The sequence below is a fragment of the Anabrus simplex genome, chromosome 1, assembly GCF_040414725.1.
Source record: "Anabrus simplex isolate iqAnaSimp1 chromosome 1, ASM4041472v1, whole genome shotgun sequence".
Taxonomy (NCBI): Eukaryota; Metazoa; Arthropoda; class Insecta; order Orthoptera; family Tettigoniidae; genus Anabrus; species Anabrus simplex.
Window position 1 is genome coordinate 1,341,752,185 of NC_090265.1, and position 16,497 is coordinate 1,341,768,681.

Consider the following 16,497-nt stretch of genomic DNA (forward strand, 5'->3'; position numbering starts at 1 on the left):
AACCCAGCGGTGAGAGGCCGGCCCGCTACGCCTGAGCCATGGAAGCATCTGTTGCTGATCATAAGTAAATACATAAATAAATACAGAAAATAAATAACAAAATAGCCTTTACACATATTTCTCACTCCAGCAGAATCAACTGTTGAAATCCTCTGAATATTCAAACTCTCAACATCCCACTGGAGGATAGGATCTCTTCAATGTCTTTTTATTCTCTCTATCAATTACTGTAAAAGCAAAGCTTAGTAAAGTCACCTCCGTACAGGTCATGAAGGCCCTTGGAAGGGTGGAAGGTAAAGGCTTCCACTATCCATAAACTCGTACACTTGATGGGGTAGAGTGGTCAGCTCTATGCCCGGCCGCGTTTGCCCCCAGGAATTAACCTGGTACTCTTTTTTTGTGTAGGCTGAGTGAACCTCAGGGCCATAAGCACCTCCGGAAGAGGAAATCTTTTTTGTTAAATTTTAAGACTTCATGACGGGGATTCGAACCCACGTCCTTCCGGGCAAATTGAGCCCCCCTTTACCAGGCAGCCCCTATCAATTACTGTATTATGGAGAAATCAAATAGCTTTAAGAATACGCTCTGCGATTCTAGGACTTTTCCGTTGCTTTGTGCAATAATCTCATTTCGCGGATAGTATTCCGAAGATGCATTCCACGGTTTTTCGCGCTGTCGACTGTTCTTATTAAAGAGGTCCTTTTCTTCATCTAGATGTTTGGGAACATATGGTTTCAACAAATTCTTTAACAAATGGTACACCTCATCACCAAAGAAGACATATGTTCTTACTGAAGAGAAATTCTTCAGCAGGGATATTTAGTGCATGCTTTTCCAGTAATATGTAAATTACTGAGCTCCAGAAAGCTCTATCATCACCGTGTTTTGTATATGCTCCTATTTCAATAAATTTAATTTACAATGGCACACCTAACTGCCTGCAGAACAAAAGAAAGGTGTTCATAATTAAAATACATTGTTTCTGACCAAAACAAGCATTTAGGTAGAGTATGTTTGTTAACTGCACCTAAACAGTTTGAAAAACTTATGATTCTGTGATCACTTTGAGTACTTAGCCAGTGGGTGGTTTCTTATGCCATACCAAAGATATTCAACTAAACCCCGGACACCCGAAGTACCATTTCAGGGTACATAGGAGGGAAATGAATCGTACTGAAACTTAACCACTAATACAAATGAAATTAATAAAGAATGTCAGTGCATCTAATTACTTGAAGTTTCTCATAGTTTGTATGTCTTATTTGATTAACCAAGTTCAAGAAAACTTGGTATCATCATCAGTAGTAGTAACAGCAGTTGCAGTATTTTTAGTTTACAAAGTAGTTGTTTAAACTTTTTGGACAACACATTGTATTTAGTCAAAGAATTGTTATTTCTCATCCAGTTTGATTGAGTAGAATTACTGAAAGCATGAGTAGAAGAAGATAAGGTTCAATTAGCTTCAATATATAATTCAACGTCGACTCAGACATGTTGAAATATTCATCACATCTGAGAACATTTTAAGCTCCTGATAAAATTTACAGAATTCTCCCTATTAGATTCGTTCCTCAGTGACTGAATGCACACTGTATTTTCTTCTTGTACTCCACTGTGTTACTTGCAGAAAAATCACCACCAGTTTGTAAGCATCTCAATATTATGGTAATACAGTTCCCCGAAATCAACTCGCTTACTGAATAAATATTATTACTCAATACATTAAATGGTGAGAAGAAATGCTTCAGTACGTTGTGCTTAGATGAGGTGCATGGCGAGATAAACAACTCCAACCTGTTTTTAGCCTTAGAAAAGAGGGGGAAATGTTGATACAAGTACAGATAAATATACATTTAAATTCAAAAGACTGCCAATCAATTCCATTAAATATTCTAATTTATTTTAAAACATTTGCATTTCACCTGTTGAAATTAATTCTTTTGATCGAAGAATCCGTTACTGTTTGGTCGATTTACTGAATATGCAGGAGGAAATAACGTTTTTATAAAGCATTTTATGGAATCTAGAACAAAATCACTGTTTAAGTGTTGCAATCCTTCATTTGAAAGAAAACTTGACAATTATTCAATCTTACATGACATATCTTGTTCATGATTTCATAAAGTGGAAATTTAATGTAATAATGATGCCCCTATCTTCCCATTTGATCAAGTACGAGCTCAAGATCAGTTTCGAATTATTATTTGTTTCGTACAGAAGCTCTACAAATACATGAATTACATAAGAATTTTGTAACTTTTAATAATATTTGGTAATTTGTCAATCCTGCAGTTTCAACTCTAAGCACAGGATACTTGAAACCATTATGAACAAAATTAAGAATTTTCACACGAAGTCAGTTATAAATCACTCCATACTCTGTACTAATTAAAAAACAACCTACATGATAAGGCCACCATTACATTTTAATCAAATATTAACAAGATAGGTCAATAAATAATACATACCATAATTCCCTGCTTCCTAATCCACTGATGCATTAAGTAGAGAGATCTCACAGGTCATCACACTGCAATCATAAAAAGAGCCATGAGGATACACTGACATTTCAAGAGGAAATATTCAGAGTACCAGTAGGTATCTTATTCCATTTTCATTTATCACATATATTTCTACTATGGAAAAAGAACCCAGATGTATTTTACAGAAATCAACTGTCAACTGATACTACATCCACACTGTCTCAATGGAAAAGAGAAAATATTTACACTACCCAATAAGAACACTATATTTTCTAATAACTGATATGTTGTCAGAATAAAAGTAAATAGATAACGATTATCTATTATGCGTTTGGCAAACACCATTCTGTATTTTTATGCAAAAACTCCTTCCCGACATTTCTAACACCTCAAAATTTATCTAATATTCTTTCTAGAAGAGGAGCCCCAATGTGACAAATTGTGACTAAAAGGTGTAATATCTAGAATGTGCATTAGATTTGCAGTGGCAATAAAATTACAAGTAATTCCTCTATTTTCTATTAATGCTGCTTTACGTGCTACAGGACTGTTTTCTACTGACTGGCTACAGGACTGTTTTCTATTGACTGCTGCTGGGTCGTATAATCCTAAATCTTATGAACCTTGTTCCACTGAAGCAGGTACAGTAGCAAAACCATACAGGTCAGTGTTCTCTGGAAAAATTTTCATCAGCCAGGTGGCAGAAATGAGTAGCCAGACAAAGAATACTACGTAAAAAATAATATGATAAAATTTCATTATACAGCACAGTCCTGATTATCCGACCTAAACGAGACCTGGAGTACATAGAATCACCGAAAATGCTTGATAATAGAGATTAACTTTGAAAACAAACATGATGGCTATACTGTATTACTGAAACAATGACAAGTTTTGCAGTACTTTTTTTTATTGAATTATGAATTCAATTGTACAGTACATGCAGTATTGAATGAAAACATTGCAAACATCTTACCAACAACTTGTCAATAATGTCTCCTTGCCTATTGATTCGCGTTTTCTTGCTGTGAGATCCCGCCATTGACGAAAAAGCAACACCTCCATTGCACTTGCTTCCAGCTGTTGTTCAACATAAGCTGATGACATTTCCAATACACTTAATCCTTCACTGTGAGTCATCCTTTTCTCCTTTTGTTCTTCAATGGCTTGTTCTTCTCCATTGTCCTTATTTTCGTTAGCATTCATAAAATCAATAATATCAGGGTCAGTTAGTTCAAACAGCTGATCTTGTGCACACTACTTACATCTTGAGTATAGCATCCTCACAGCCAGGACTGCAATTCAGTAAGGGAACAATGTTTTCCGTGTCATCTTGTACCACCTCCTCTCAGTGTTCAACCTCACTCAACAATATGTTCCAAGACTTTGCTAATGTCATCGTTTCAACTTCTTCCCAAGACCGAGCTCGATAGCTGCAGTCGCGTAAGTGTGGCCAGTATCCAGTATTCGGGAGAGAGTGGGTTTGAATACCACTAGCAGCAATGAAGATGGTTTTCCGTGGTTTCCCCATTCACACCAGGAAAATGCCAGGGCTGTACCTTAATTAAGGCCACGACTGCTTCCTTCCCACTCCTAGCCCTTTCCTGTCCCATCGTTGCCATAACACTTGTCTGTCAGTGCAACATAAAGCAACTTGTAATAAATTTAAAATCTTCAAGACTGCGCTACCCAGTATGCTACGTCTTTCATGTTGATTCATTTTAACGTTTCTATCATTTCGTTGATATTGTCCCTTTCCTCTCTCAGGGATAAAGAAGTTTCTGCCGACATTTCCTCTTCAATGTTTCCAGCATACCTTGGTCCATTGGCCTGGCATAATGATGTCATGTTAGGAGGAACACGACTCTGATGTTAGCACTTCTAAGTTGCTCTTCATTTGTGTGTGATAGACAGTTGTCTAGTAGAAGGGTTCTTCTAGGGAGATTGTTTTGAACTAGAAATTTTTCTACATATGGAACAAACTGTGTAAAAAACCAGTCTTTAAAGATGTCAGCAGACATCCAGGCAGCCTTCTGATTGGTGTAATGGACTGGAAGAGCATTAACAAAAAATATTTTTAAATGCCCCAGGCTTCTTTTTCACCGATCATTAGCAACTTTGCTTCTAATTTCCCAGTAACATTACTACAGGCAAGAACAGTAACCCTTTCCTTACTACACTTGTAGCCAGGTGCAGACATTTCTGCCTGGGCTGCAAGAGTTTTTGATGGCAGCATCCTGAAAATTAGCCCGGTCTCATCTCAATTAAAAATCTGATCACCAATTAATCCTTTAGTAAGAATTATTTCTTGTAATTCCTTTTAAATTTCACAACCTCACTGGATTTAGCTGACAGTTTTTCTCCATATATATTAAGCTGCCTAATGGCGTACCATTATTTTTCACCGATCAAGCCACCCAGCACTGGCAGTAAAATTAGGGTCACCTTCACTAAACTCCTGGAAATACACTGCCTTCTCTTGCAGAACGGGGCCCAGATATTGGCAAGCCATTTTCCCGCTTTTGAGTGAACCAAAGAAATAGTACTTCACTCACTTTTTTGTACTCATATTTTTCACTCGTTTCCTAATTTTCGGTGCATCACTTATTCCTCTGGTAAAGCACCACTTTTCAATTTCTTCCCTCTTTTTTTTTTTCCAGTCTCCCACTGTAACACGTTCAACACCATAATCTGAAGTCACTTTTTGAAAAGTTTGCCCTTTGTCCAGTCTCATTAACGCACTTAACTTGTCTTCCATAGATACAATCACTTTCTTCCGTTTACACACCATACTCACAGAGGATATAGAAAACGTAACATCCGCACTCAACCAATACTATGGCTGCTATCCCTTGGAATTTGGAAAGGAAAATCCGTGAGGCTATAGAAATCAAGAAACACCTGAAAAATATGAATTTAGAACAAGGATATAAAATCAGCAATTCAGCAAATCAGCAATTACACTACCTGGCTGTGACACCTATTTTCCACAATTCTCACGAGACAACCAGCCAGGTAGGGTAGGATATATAAGGCAAAGGTCAAGAACCACTCTCGCAGTGTGATTGCTGCCTGGGAAACTGATTACCTTGGATCGAGTAGGGGTATTTCAGTCGCCTTGACAAAGAATACTGTCATGTATTTGAACATAGGCAAACTGCACGGAATGCACAGAAAACAACACGATTCAACCCAGAAAAAGAACTAGTTCTACACACCGTGGAAGCTTCACTTCAAAAGCTGCTCTGCCTGATCATTTGCAGAGACAGAAACAAGTTGGGGAAAAAACAAACGAGAGGGTAAGGTACGCATAAAACAACAGAAATATTTACTGTCAAAAAATATTGTGCACGGACAGAGCAAACCTTTTTAAAACAGAATAGCCAATTCATTGTCAGTTATGAACAATATCTATAGACAACCCCACAATGCAAGCACAAAACAAAAAAGTTACACTCAATACACACAAATTTTTATTATACAATGTTATACTATTATTTAGCCTTTGAATGAATCAAATGTCCCCCTTTCATTCACAGCTTGTAATGTAGTCTCTTCTGCCTACACCCTTTTCTTACAATGAATTAATTACAAAATCCAATCTCCTTCAATTGGGTTACTTTCTACATGTTTTAACTTTCACATCAGATTTCGTTTACTCTCTTAAGCAACTTGATCACATGGCCAAAGCTTTTCATACATATAGAGTTTTGTACAAATTAATCAGAACAATGTTCATTTTAATCAATTTCCCAATGGTTGGTAATAGTATGCTCAACATTGCTTATTAGATCCTGCACTTCCTCTCTACTACTGTTTGCTGTTGAATAGCAAGTGCTCTGTGTGATGACTTATTCACACATGTTGTACCTACTTTAGAGGAATTCTGACTTTACCTTGTGAAATATAAGACTCGCAGGAAGCCGTGAATGAATGTAGCATTATTGTAGAATACTTCCATCAAACAGAGAGATTAACTCAATTTCAATCAAGAAAAAGGAATACTGCATACTGCAATACTGAAAACTACACCCACTGATAACAGCTTTCTCCTCAGAAGCAGCAAATTACAATCCAGGCTCACTGCCATGGACCTGGTTCGCGAACTGGGCATCCAAGCAGTGAATAACATGACACGTTTATTGTCGACCTCTAGCAGGTAGAACGGAAGCTAGCAAACCTCCAATAAATACACCTTTTAACAGACAAATACATAGGAAACCTCTACTGTGGGCATATGGTGATCAAGATTAGGCAATAGAACATTAGAAGCAAGTTCTTTTCTCCAACAAAAGTTTATTTCTAGTGCAGGGGCACAGGATTCCATATTAGTGCCGAGCAAAGAACGTGCCAACAAAATTAGCATATTTGCAACAGATAAAACATCATATGAAGGAGGTATTTGAGGGGTATTTAAAACACAAAGGTCCTGGACCAGTTTAGTACAGAGACCAGTACACCAAACCTTTAGAAAGGATAGTTCTCTGCGAGCTGCAGGAAAGGTTTCCAGATGGTGGTGGATTTTTCAGTAAGACTCTGCTCCTTGTCACACTTCATAAAATGAGAAGAAATTCAGCAGCAACAATAAACTATACTTGTGTACTACAGTGACCAGGGAACTCGTCTGACATTAATACCACAGAAAATATATGGGATATGGATGTTTCGGATCTCTGGAAACAATTTTGATATAATTTACGAACTTCATCATATAGATCTATTGATACAGTTTAAATTAAGAATTAGAGTTAGGTTTAATGAGCCACCCAATCAACACACTTCACTTTAGAAGTGAAAACTATTTAATATTAAAATATATCAAACGTACCTTGGAACATGTTTCGTCTCATTCTTAAACGATATGGGTTCTTCCATTTTTAAATTATTAGACAGCAACAATGAACATTGTAATCTGCCACGAGATGTTATGACTGAAGAAGTCTCGGCTCTCTGGAGAGAGGAGGGGAAGTGTTATTTGGCCGAAGTACAGAACTGCCCCTTGTTCCCCGAAATCTCCATTATTGGAGACATAGTTACGATTCCTTCAGTCAATGCAGACCACATCACATCACATTTCACAGATACATCCAGCTCTGGGAGATACGACTCTGCATTTCTTCCAAATAAGTGCGAAGCAGAGCCACACAATCTCTTTTTCACCTCTAGTGCTTTGCATTCCTATGGGAGTTGCAGAGCGTATTCACGGTATGCAGAGACATGGCACCTGGACCAGACAAAACCCACAATCAAATCGCTTCAAATCTATTCTTAGAGCTGTCTTCCTTTGAAATGTCTCAATTAGGTTTTAGTTTCTTTTGAACAGCTGAAGAACATAGTTCATGAACATCAGTTTCCTCTAGAGTCAATATGGCACCAGTATCGTCCTCGCTGGCTTCAATGTAAAAATCACGGATTGCAGTTGACGAGTCCTTTGCAACTGATGGCAAAGGAGTGATTTGCCAAGCGTGCAACAAACATACCACATGTTCCCTGAAATCCCAGCTTGAGCAACATGCACGAAGTGCTCTGCATAGAAAAAAACCAAGTTAGGTCTACAAAAGAAACAAATCCTTTAAACACAGATACACCCTTCACCTTCAAGTAACCCTTTTTATAAAGACATGCAGTGCAATGACTGCAGCCAGTATTCCAAGGTATAAACTTGAAGTGCCTGAATTCACATATTTTCTGGAAGAATACTGCAGGCAACATGTTCCTAACCAATCAACACTACGCAAGAATTATCTTCCAAGTCTGCTACAACGAGGTAATGCACAACATAAGACAGCACATAGGAAATTCTTTCATATGGGTTGCTGTTGATGAAACAACAGATGCTAACGGTAGATTTATTGCAAATCTTGTGGTGGGGAAGCTACAACCTAACAGCGCCTCAAAACCGTGTTTCATCTACTGTAAAAGGCTAGACTATACAAATCACTCTGTTGTGAGATTTGTGAATGATGGATTAAGAACGCTGTGCTGACTGAGATGAAAGAGGAAAAGGTATTAGTGATGTATTCTGATGCTGCAGCATATATTCTTAAGGCTGCAACAGCTTTGAAGGTGTTTTATACCAATATGCTCCATTTTACATGCTTGGCTCATGGAGTGCAAAGTGTTGCCAAAGATATTAGAGCTAAGTTTCCACAAGTGAATAGATTAATTTCAGCAACAAAAAAGGTTTTTTTCTAAAAGCTCCACAACGAGTGCTATCTTACAAACAGCAACTGCCAGAGACACCACTGCTGCCGGAACCAGTGTTAATGAGGTGGGGGACATGGATAGAAGCAGTTAACTTCTACAGTGAGCATCTAGATGCTATAAAGACTGTGGTAGATTCTTTTGATCCTGAAAATGCTGGATCTATTAGTGAATCACAAACTGCCTTTAGTGACTCCAAAGTGGTCTCCTCAATCACCTACATCAGGGGCAACTTCTGCTGACTTCCAGAAAGCATCAAACATCTAGAAACATCAGAACTGCCACTGCAAGATTCTATTGCCATCATAGAGGATGCTATTGAAAAACTTAAGTGCTGTGCATGGGGAAACTGGTGCGAGTGTATTGAGTAAATTGCAAAAAGTGTTGAAGAGAAATCCTGGTTATTCAACATTTCACAGTGTGTGTGCCAAATTCTAAACGGAGATGACGTCGATCCTCCCGAGGACATTTCTCCAGCGAAAATTCCTCTCCTACAATTTGTCCCGGTTATATCATGTGATGCTGAAAGATCTTTCTCTGCATATAAGAACGTCCTTAGTGACAAACGCCTTTCCATGACCCCAGAGAACAACGAAAAATACATAGTTCACTGTGCTACAAAATTTAAGGAATAAACGTGCTTTGAGTGTTGAAAATAATAAGTTTCTATTGAGTATGTGTGTGATATATTCATATAACATGACTCCAAAGAATACTGAAGTACACTTAATTGTTCACTGTGCTACAAAATGTAATATAAAGAGTGTTTAGTGTGTTGTAACTGACAAAATAGTAAGTTTATATTAATTATATATTACACATTTTGCTGATTCTACATATTTTAGTGTTTTTTGTTACATATTTATGTACATATTAAGCCACTTGATACTACATAAAAATCCCAGTTCTTACTTATGAGCATTCTACCTCATAACTTGGTGGAGCAATCCACATTTAAATTGTAATAGTTTGTTTTTATTACCCTGTACTTTCAACATTTAATTTCATATGTAATGTCATATGCAAAGGAAATAAATAAATAAATAAATAAATAAATAAATAAATAAATAAATAAATAAATAAATAAATAAATAAATAAATAAATAAATAAATTATGCACATGCATACCGAGCAGAATGGCATGTATAAAGCTTACCGGTATCTTAATTATAAAAAGTTACACAAAAGAAAACTTATCCATGCTAAAACTTTAGCTTATGAAAACTATTTCGAGAATGCACCTAACAAATGCAAGACGGCATGGGAAGTTATAGTACAAGAAAACATCCCTACTCGAACTCAAGTCACATTTCTCGATCCAGAAGAACTGAATAATTATTTCCAAAACTCTGTAAAATAAATTGGAGATCAAATTAAGGCAACAGGTGCAGCTGCAAGTGACTTTCTTCACAGTCAACCCCCCTGCTGAAACACTTTCCATTGGGTTGAAATCACATCTGATAAAGTAATTAAAATTAGCTTAAAATTATCAAACTCTAAAAGTAAGGATTGTTATTGGTTATCTAACTATACCATCAAAAAAATAATACATTTGATTTCTGAACCTCTAGCTTTTATTTTTAACAAGTGTTTAAGAGAGTGGAGTTTTTCCTGATCTGCTTCAAATTTCTAAAGTTATTTCAGTATTTAAAAGTGGGGACAAAGAATTTCTTCAGAACTATCGTGCAGTCTCAATTGTTCCAATAATTTCTAAAATATTTGAATCACTTTTGTACAATCAACTTAGCAATTATTTTGAAACTTACAATCTCCTATCCGACTATCAGTTTGGGTTTCGGCAAGGTAAATGTACTACTACTGCTGTTCTTGAAATTGTTAATCAGATATTAACAGCTTCCGAGAACAAGCAGGCAATATCTTTGCTGTTAGGTGATCCAAGTGAAGCTTTTGATTCTATTAATCATGAAATTTTACTTGCAAAGCTTGAGACATATGGTGGCAAGTACCCCTCACTGAACATAATTAAGTCATACTTAAATAACATATCAGTTTGTCTCAATTAAAAATAGGTACTTCACTTAGAGAAAGTTACAACTGGTGTGCCACAGGGCTCTGTCCTTGGTCCATTTTTGTTCATTCTGGCAGTCTTAGAAAGCAGATAAAGGACGAACTACGGTTTTATTAAATAAGACTATATTAAAAAACAGAAATTTTTTTCAAATGAAGAATACACAATAGTAAAAAAAAAGACCCTACAATAAGAATCCAGCGAAATTTAAAAACACTTAAAAAATTCTACATTTTTACTCAATGAGCAAGAACAAAATCTAATCCTTACGAACCTCATTATTCCCACAGCCACAGCATTACCAAAATTACACACACAAAAAAATACTCCCATACGTCCAATAATCAATTGTAGAAACAGCCCGACTTATAAAACATCAAAATATATCCTCTATTTTCTCAAAAAACATTACATTTTTAATAATAAATTCCCTTTAAAGAATTCAGTAGACTTTTGCAATATTTTAACAAAATTCTCCTTACAACCCAACCACATTATGTGCTCTTTTGACATTACTAATATGTACTCTAATGTACCAACCAAAGAAACAGTAAACATCAAAGACAACCTCAGTCAACATAGTAAACTTGCCAAGCTTCAAATAGAAGATTTAAGAATCCTAAATTTTGTGTTTAAAAAAAAAAAAAATTACTTTTAATGATAAAATTTACCATCAGGATGGTTTGGCTATGGGAGACCCCTTATCTGGCATCTTAGCCGACATATACTTACATTCCTTAGATCATAAAATATCAACAAATATAAAAGGCCCCAGCCTTGGCTCAGATACGTGGATGACACTTTTGTAATTATTAATGAAGAACTCAATAACAGTGACAATATTTTAAAATTTCCTAAAAGACCTAGACAAAAATATAAAATTCACCAGGGAAGATGAAATCAATAAATCCATAAATTTCCTAGATATCACAGTAACACTTAATAATGATAACTTTGACTTCCAAATTTATAGAAAACCAACCCACACGCAATAACAATAAAAAATACTTCATTACATCCAAAATCCGTAGTTTAATTTACAGAGCTTTAAAAATCCCTCTATCACCTAAAAACCTAAAAGATGAACTCAATTACATAAAAGACTTGGCAAAAATTAATGGATATAAACCAGGAACTATTAACAATTTAATCAACAAAATAAAACTCAAATTAACAACTAACCTCATCCCTGACAGACCGAAAAAAAAAAAACTAATTGTATTACTTCCACTTACAACAAACCACACATTTACCAAATTTTGAAAACCCTAAAAGACCAAAACACTTGCATAGCCTTTAGAACAAACACAAACCAAAAATTATTTTTTAATCACAACACAGTCAATTCAAACAATAACATTTACTCAGGTAAAAGCATAGAACATGATATGAAAATTGGAAATGTTGACAGAGCATACAATCAAGTAAAAAGAACACAATTCAAGGCTAAAATGAAATCCAGTGTAATAAAAGATACGGAAGGAAGTCTTAATAGAAGATGAGGAGGTAATGAAGAGATGGAAAGAGTATTTGGAGGATCTATAGCCTATAATGGAGAAGAAATTGACAATGTAGATGAGTACATCATAAAACAAGACCAGGTTTCACAAGATGAACAAGGTCTTCCCATAGTGAGAAGTGAATTCGAAACAGCACTGCAACAGCTGAAAAAGAACAAGGCTCATGGACCAGACAAACTGCCTGCTGAACTGTGGAAAAACTCTGGAAAAAAGCTGAAGGATGAACTCTTCAAAATCATCCAGTACTGCTATGAAAACGGAGATATGCCAGAGGATTTTGTTGAAAGCAAAGCAGTACTTCTGCACAAAAAAGGAGATTCAACAGAATGCTCCAATTACAGAATACTAAGTCTTGTTTCACATGCAGCAAAAATATTCACATGCGTATTAAAAAACAGAATCAAAATGAAAATTGAGCAGAATCTAGATGATGATCAGTTTGGGTTCAGGAAAGGAGTAGGAACAAGAGAAGCTATTATAGCACTTAAAACCATCTTGGAGAGAAGACTGGAGCTTAACAGAAATACATATATAGCTTTTGTAGACCTGGAAAAAGCTTTTGACAATGTTCATTGGAAAAGGCTGTTCGAAATTATGAAGGACATTCATTTGGACTGGAAAGACAGAAAAGCAATACTTAACCTCTACATCAATCAAAGAATAAACATCGAAAGTAATGATAAAGTATGCAAGGTGAGAATCAGGAAAGGAGTAAGACAGGGGTGTTCCTTATCACCATTTCTATTTAATCTGTACACTGAAGAGGCCATGAAAATGTTTACACTGACTGACAGAGCAAATGCAACACCAAGAAGGAGTGGTTCGAAAGGGATGAAAGTTGGGGAAAAAACAGAGACGGCACGGACGAATAATTGATGTTTATTTGAAACCGATATGCAGGTTGCACAATGCGCACGGCATCGACTCAGTAGGATGTAGGACCACCGCGAGCGGCGATGCACGCAGAAACACGTCGAGGTACAGAGTCAATAAGAGTGCGGATGGTGTCCTGAGGGATGGTTCTCCATTCTCTGTCAACCATTTGCCACAGTTGGTCGTCCATACGAGGCTGGGGCAGAGTTTGCAAACGGCGTCCAATGAGATCCCACACGCGTTCGATTGGTGAGAGATCCGGAGAGTACGCTGGCCACGGAAGCATCTGTACACCTCATAGAGCCTGTTGGGAGATGCGAGCAGTGTGTGGGCGGGCATTATCCTGCTGAAACAGAGCATTGGGCAGCCCCTGAAGGTACGGGAGTGCCACCGGCCGCAGCACATGCTGCACGTAGCGGTGGGCATTTAACGTGCCTTGAATACGCACTAGAGGTGACGTGGAATCATACGCAATAGCGCCCCAAACCATGATGCCGCGTTGTCTAGCGGTAGGGCGCTCCACAGTTACTGCCGGATTTGACCTTTCTCCACGCCGACGCCACACTCGTCTGCGGTGACTATCACTGACAGAACAGAAGCGTGACTCATCGGAGAACACGACGTTCCGCCATTCCCTCATCCAAGTCGCTCTAGCCCGGCACCATGCCAGGCGTGCACGTCTATGCTGTGGAGTCAATGGTAGTCTTCTGAGCGGACGCCGGGAGTGCAGGCCTCCTTCAACCAATCGACGGGAAATTGTTCTGGTCAATATTGGAACAGCCAGGGTGTCTTGCACATGCTGAAGAATGGCGGTTGACGTGGCGTGCAGGGCTGCCACCGCTTGGCGGCGGATGCGCCGATCCTCGCGTGCTGACGTCACTCGGGCTGCACCTGGACCCCTCGCACGTGCCACATGTCCCTGCGCCAACCATCTTCGCCACAGGCGCTGCACCGTGGACACATCCCTATGGGTATCGGCTGCGATTTGACGAAGCGACCAACCTGCCCTTCTCAGCCCGATCACCATACCCCTCGTAAAGTCGTCTGTCTGCTGGAAATGCCTCCGTTGACGGCGGCCTGGCATTCTTAGCTATACACGTGTCCTGTGGCACACGACAACACGTTCTACAATGACTGTCGGCTGAGAAATCACGGTACGAAGTGGGCCATTCGCCAACGCCGTGTCCCATTTATCGTTCGCTACGTGCGCAGCACAGCGGCGCATTTCACATCATGAGCATACCTCAGTGACGTCAGTCTACCCTGCAATTGGCATAAAGTTCTGACCACTCCTTCATGGTGTTGCATTTGCTCTGTCAGTCAGTGTAAATCCAAAACACCTAGCATTAAAATAAATGGAACAACTGTACACTGTATTAGATTTGCCGACGATATTGCACTTCTGGCTGACAATGAGAAGAACATGCAAATCATGCTCAACTTAACATTAATGTAAATAAAACTAATGTTATGGTTGTAAGCAAATCTAAAATGAAGCCAGAGGCACAGCTCAGAATTGGAAATATTTTAATAAAACAGGTGCACAAGTTCTGCTACTTAGGATCAGTTATTACCGATGACAACAGATGCACAGTGGAAATAAAAAGAAGGATGTCCCTGTGTAAGAAAGCCTTTGAGGAGAAGCAGCAGCTCTTAACTAATAAATCCTTAAATACTGAACAAAAGAAATTATTCATCAAACGTTCATTTGGAGTGTGCTGCTATACGGCTGTGAAGGATGGACTCTCTTGAAGGAGGACGTGAAACGACTAGAGGCAGTGAAAATGTGGCTATGGAGGAAGATGACAAGAACTAGCTGGATTGAGAAGAAAACTAATGAAGCAGTGCTTAGAGAAATAAACACCCAGAGACATTTAATAACAACGATAAAAAGGAGAAAAGCATCAGTTTCCGGTCACATTCTCCGCCATAATAACTTGTTCGAAGGCAAGGTGATGGGAAAGAAAGGCAGAGGGAAAACACGGAAGAAGATCATTGAAGAAGTAGTTGAGATGATGGGATGCCAAGGTTATGGAGAGATGAAAAGGATCGCAGAGAGTAGAGATCAATGGTTGCAGCGACAAGGCGAAGCCTTTAGATGATGATGAGGCATTTACAGACTCACTTGCACCCAATGTGGCGTCTCGTACATTGGACAAACTGGCCGCAGCTTTCACACTAGATACTTAGAACATTATAATGCCTTCAAAGACAACAAATTTTCAGCTATGAGCTCTCATATGAAAGTAGCAGGTCATCATTTCACTACTGCAGATCAAGGCCTCACTATTATTAAAAAAGTAGCTAAAGGGAAATTAATCAGCGAATTAGAAAACATCTATATATTTTTAGACCAATATTACAACAAAAATTCAAACCTTAACGATATTATTGAAGTTATAAACCCATTATACGAGATTTTACCAAAATTGTTGCAATCTCTAAACTATAAACACAATAACTTAATAAACAATCTAAAATTAACTTCTTCCAAGACCCCTCCAACTTTAGGAGGCACAGCTCCCTCCCAGTCTGCCCCCACGGGCCAACCACATCCAATAGCACATAAACTTGACGCCCCGCCCAACCCACCCCCACCAATCTTGTATCGGCAGGGGAGAAGGGGGCACATTTGAACAAATTGAGAATTTTTTTTTTATTACTACCCAAAATATTTTATTAATCGAAATCACAACATTCTTGAAAAAGTAACATATTATACATAGTTTCAAATCGAATGAACCATAAAATTAAGGCTCTGATGCATCCTATTAATAGAAAACTGTAAGGATGTAACATGTTCATAAGTACCCCACCGCTCGGGTACTTTTGAACTACACATGGGGCACTTATGACATACATAAATCAGTTCAAAATAGATAAGTATGTAACACTTTTCACTTGATTACATAACTTTGTCCTTGCAAAAGTCGAAGTTCACACCAAAATTTTTCAATGCTGCACTGCGTGCAGTTCCACCTGAAGAATATGGTGGTGGAAGTTTGACAACAATGTCATCTAAACTTCACTGATATCATCTATGTCCGGAAATAGAAACTTCCATGTCTCCCCGTACCTGTGCATGAATTTTATCTCATGTAAGACTGTCGGATATTTCGATTACTTGACCAACAAACAACACCTTGTTTTTCTTTGTAGCATATCGAATTAACAGAAAGTCACCTGTTAATATTTTTTCATTGTCTGCCATCTCAGGAGACCCCATGATTTCTTCAAAGGTCTCAAAATCTGATTCATCATGAACTGAAATATCCTCATCTCTTTCACTGAAAGATGAAAAAGTCAGTTGTTTCTTAGGTTTCTTCCGACTTCCTCGAAATTTGCTTTGATTTTTAGCCTCGCTGACATATTTGTTCTTTAGAGCAGC

At 38.0% G+C, this 16,497-nt stretch overlaps 1 protein-coding gene across 3 annotated transcripts in view; it reads right to left on the reverse strand.

The window, feature by feature from the left end:
• The window catches only part of htk (hat-trick), a 564,009-nt gene that overhangs the window by 522,773 nt on the left and 24,739 nt on the right, over positions 1-16,497 (reverse strand). For all 3 annotated transcript variants that reach the window (XM_067137785.2, XM_067137784.2, XM_067137786.2), the window contains exon 2: positions 2,469-2,530. In XM_067137785.2, the coding sequence (XP_066993886.2) occupies positions 2,469-2,501 (33 nt within the window). In that variant the 5' untranslated portion in view covers positions 2,502-2,530. The remainder of the gene's footprint in view (positions 1-2,468; positions 2,531-16,497) is intronic.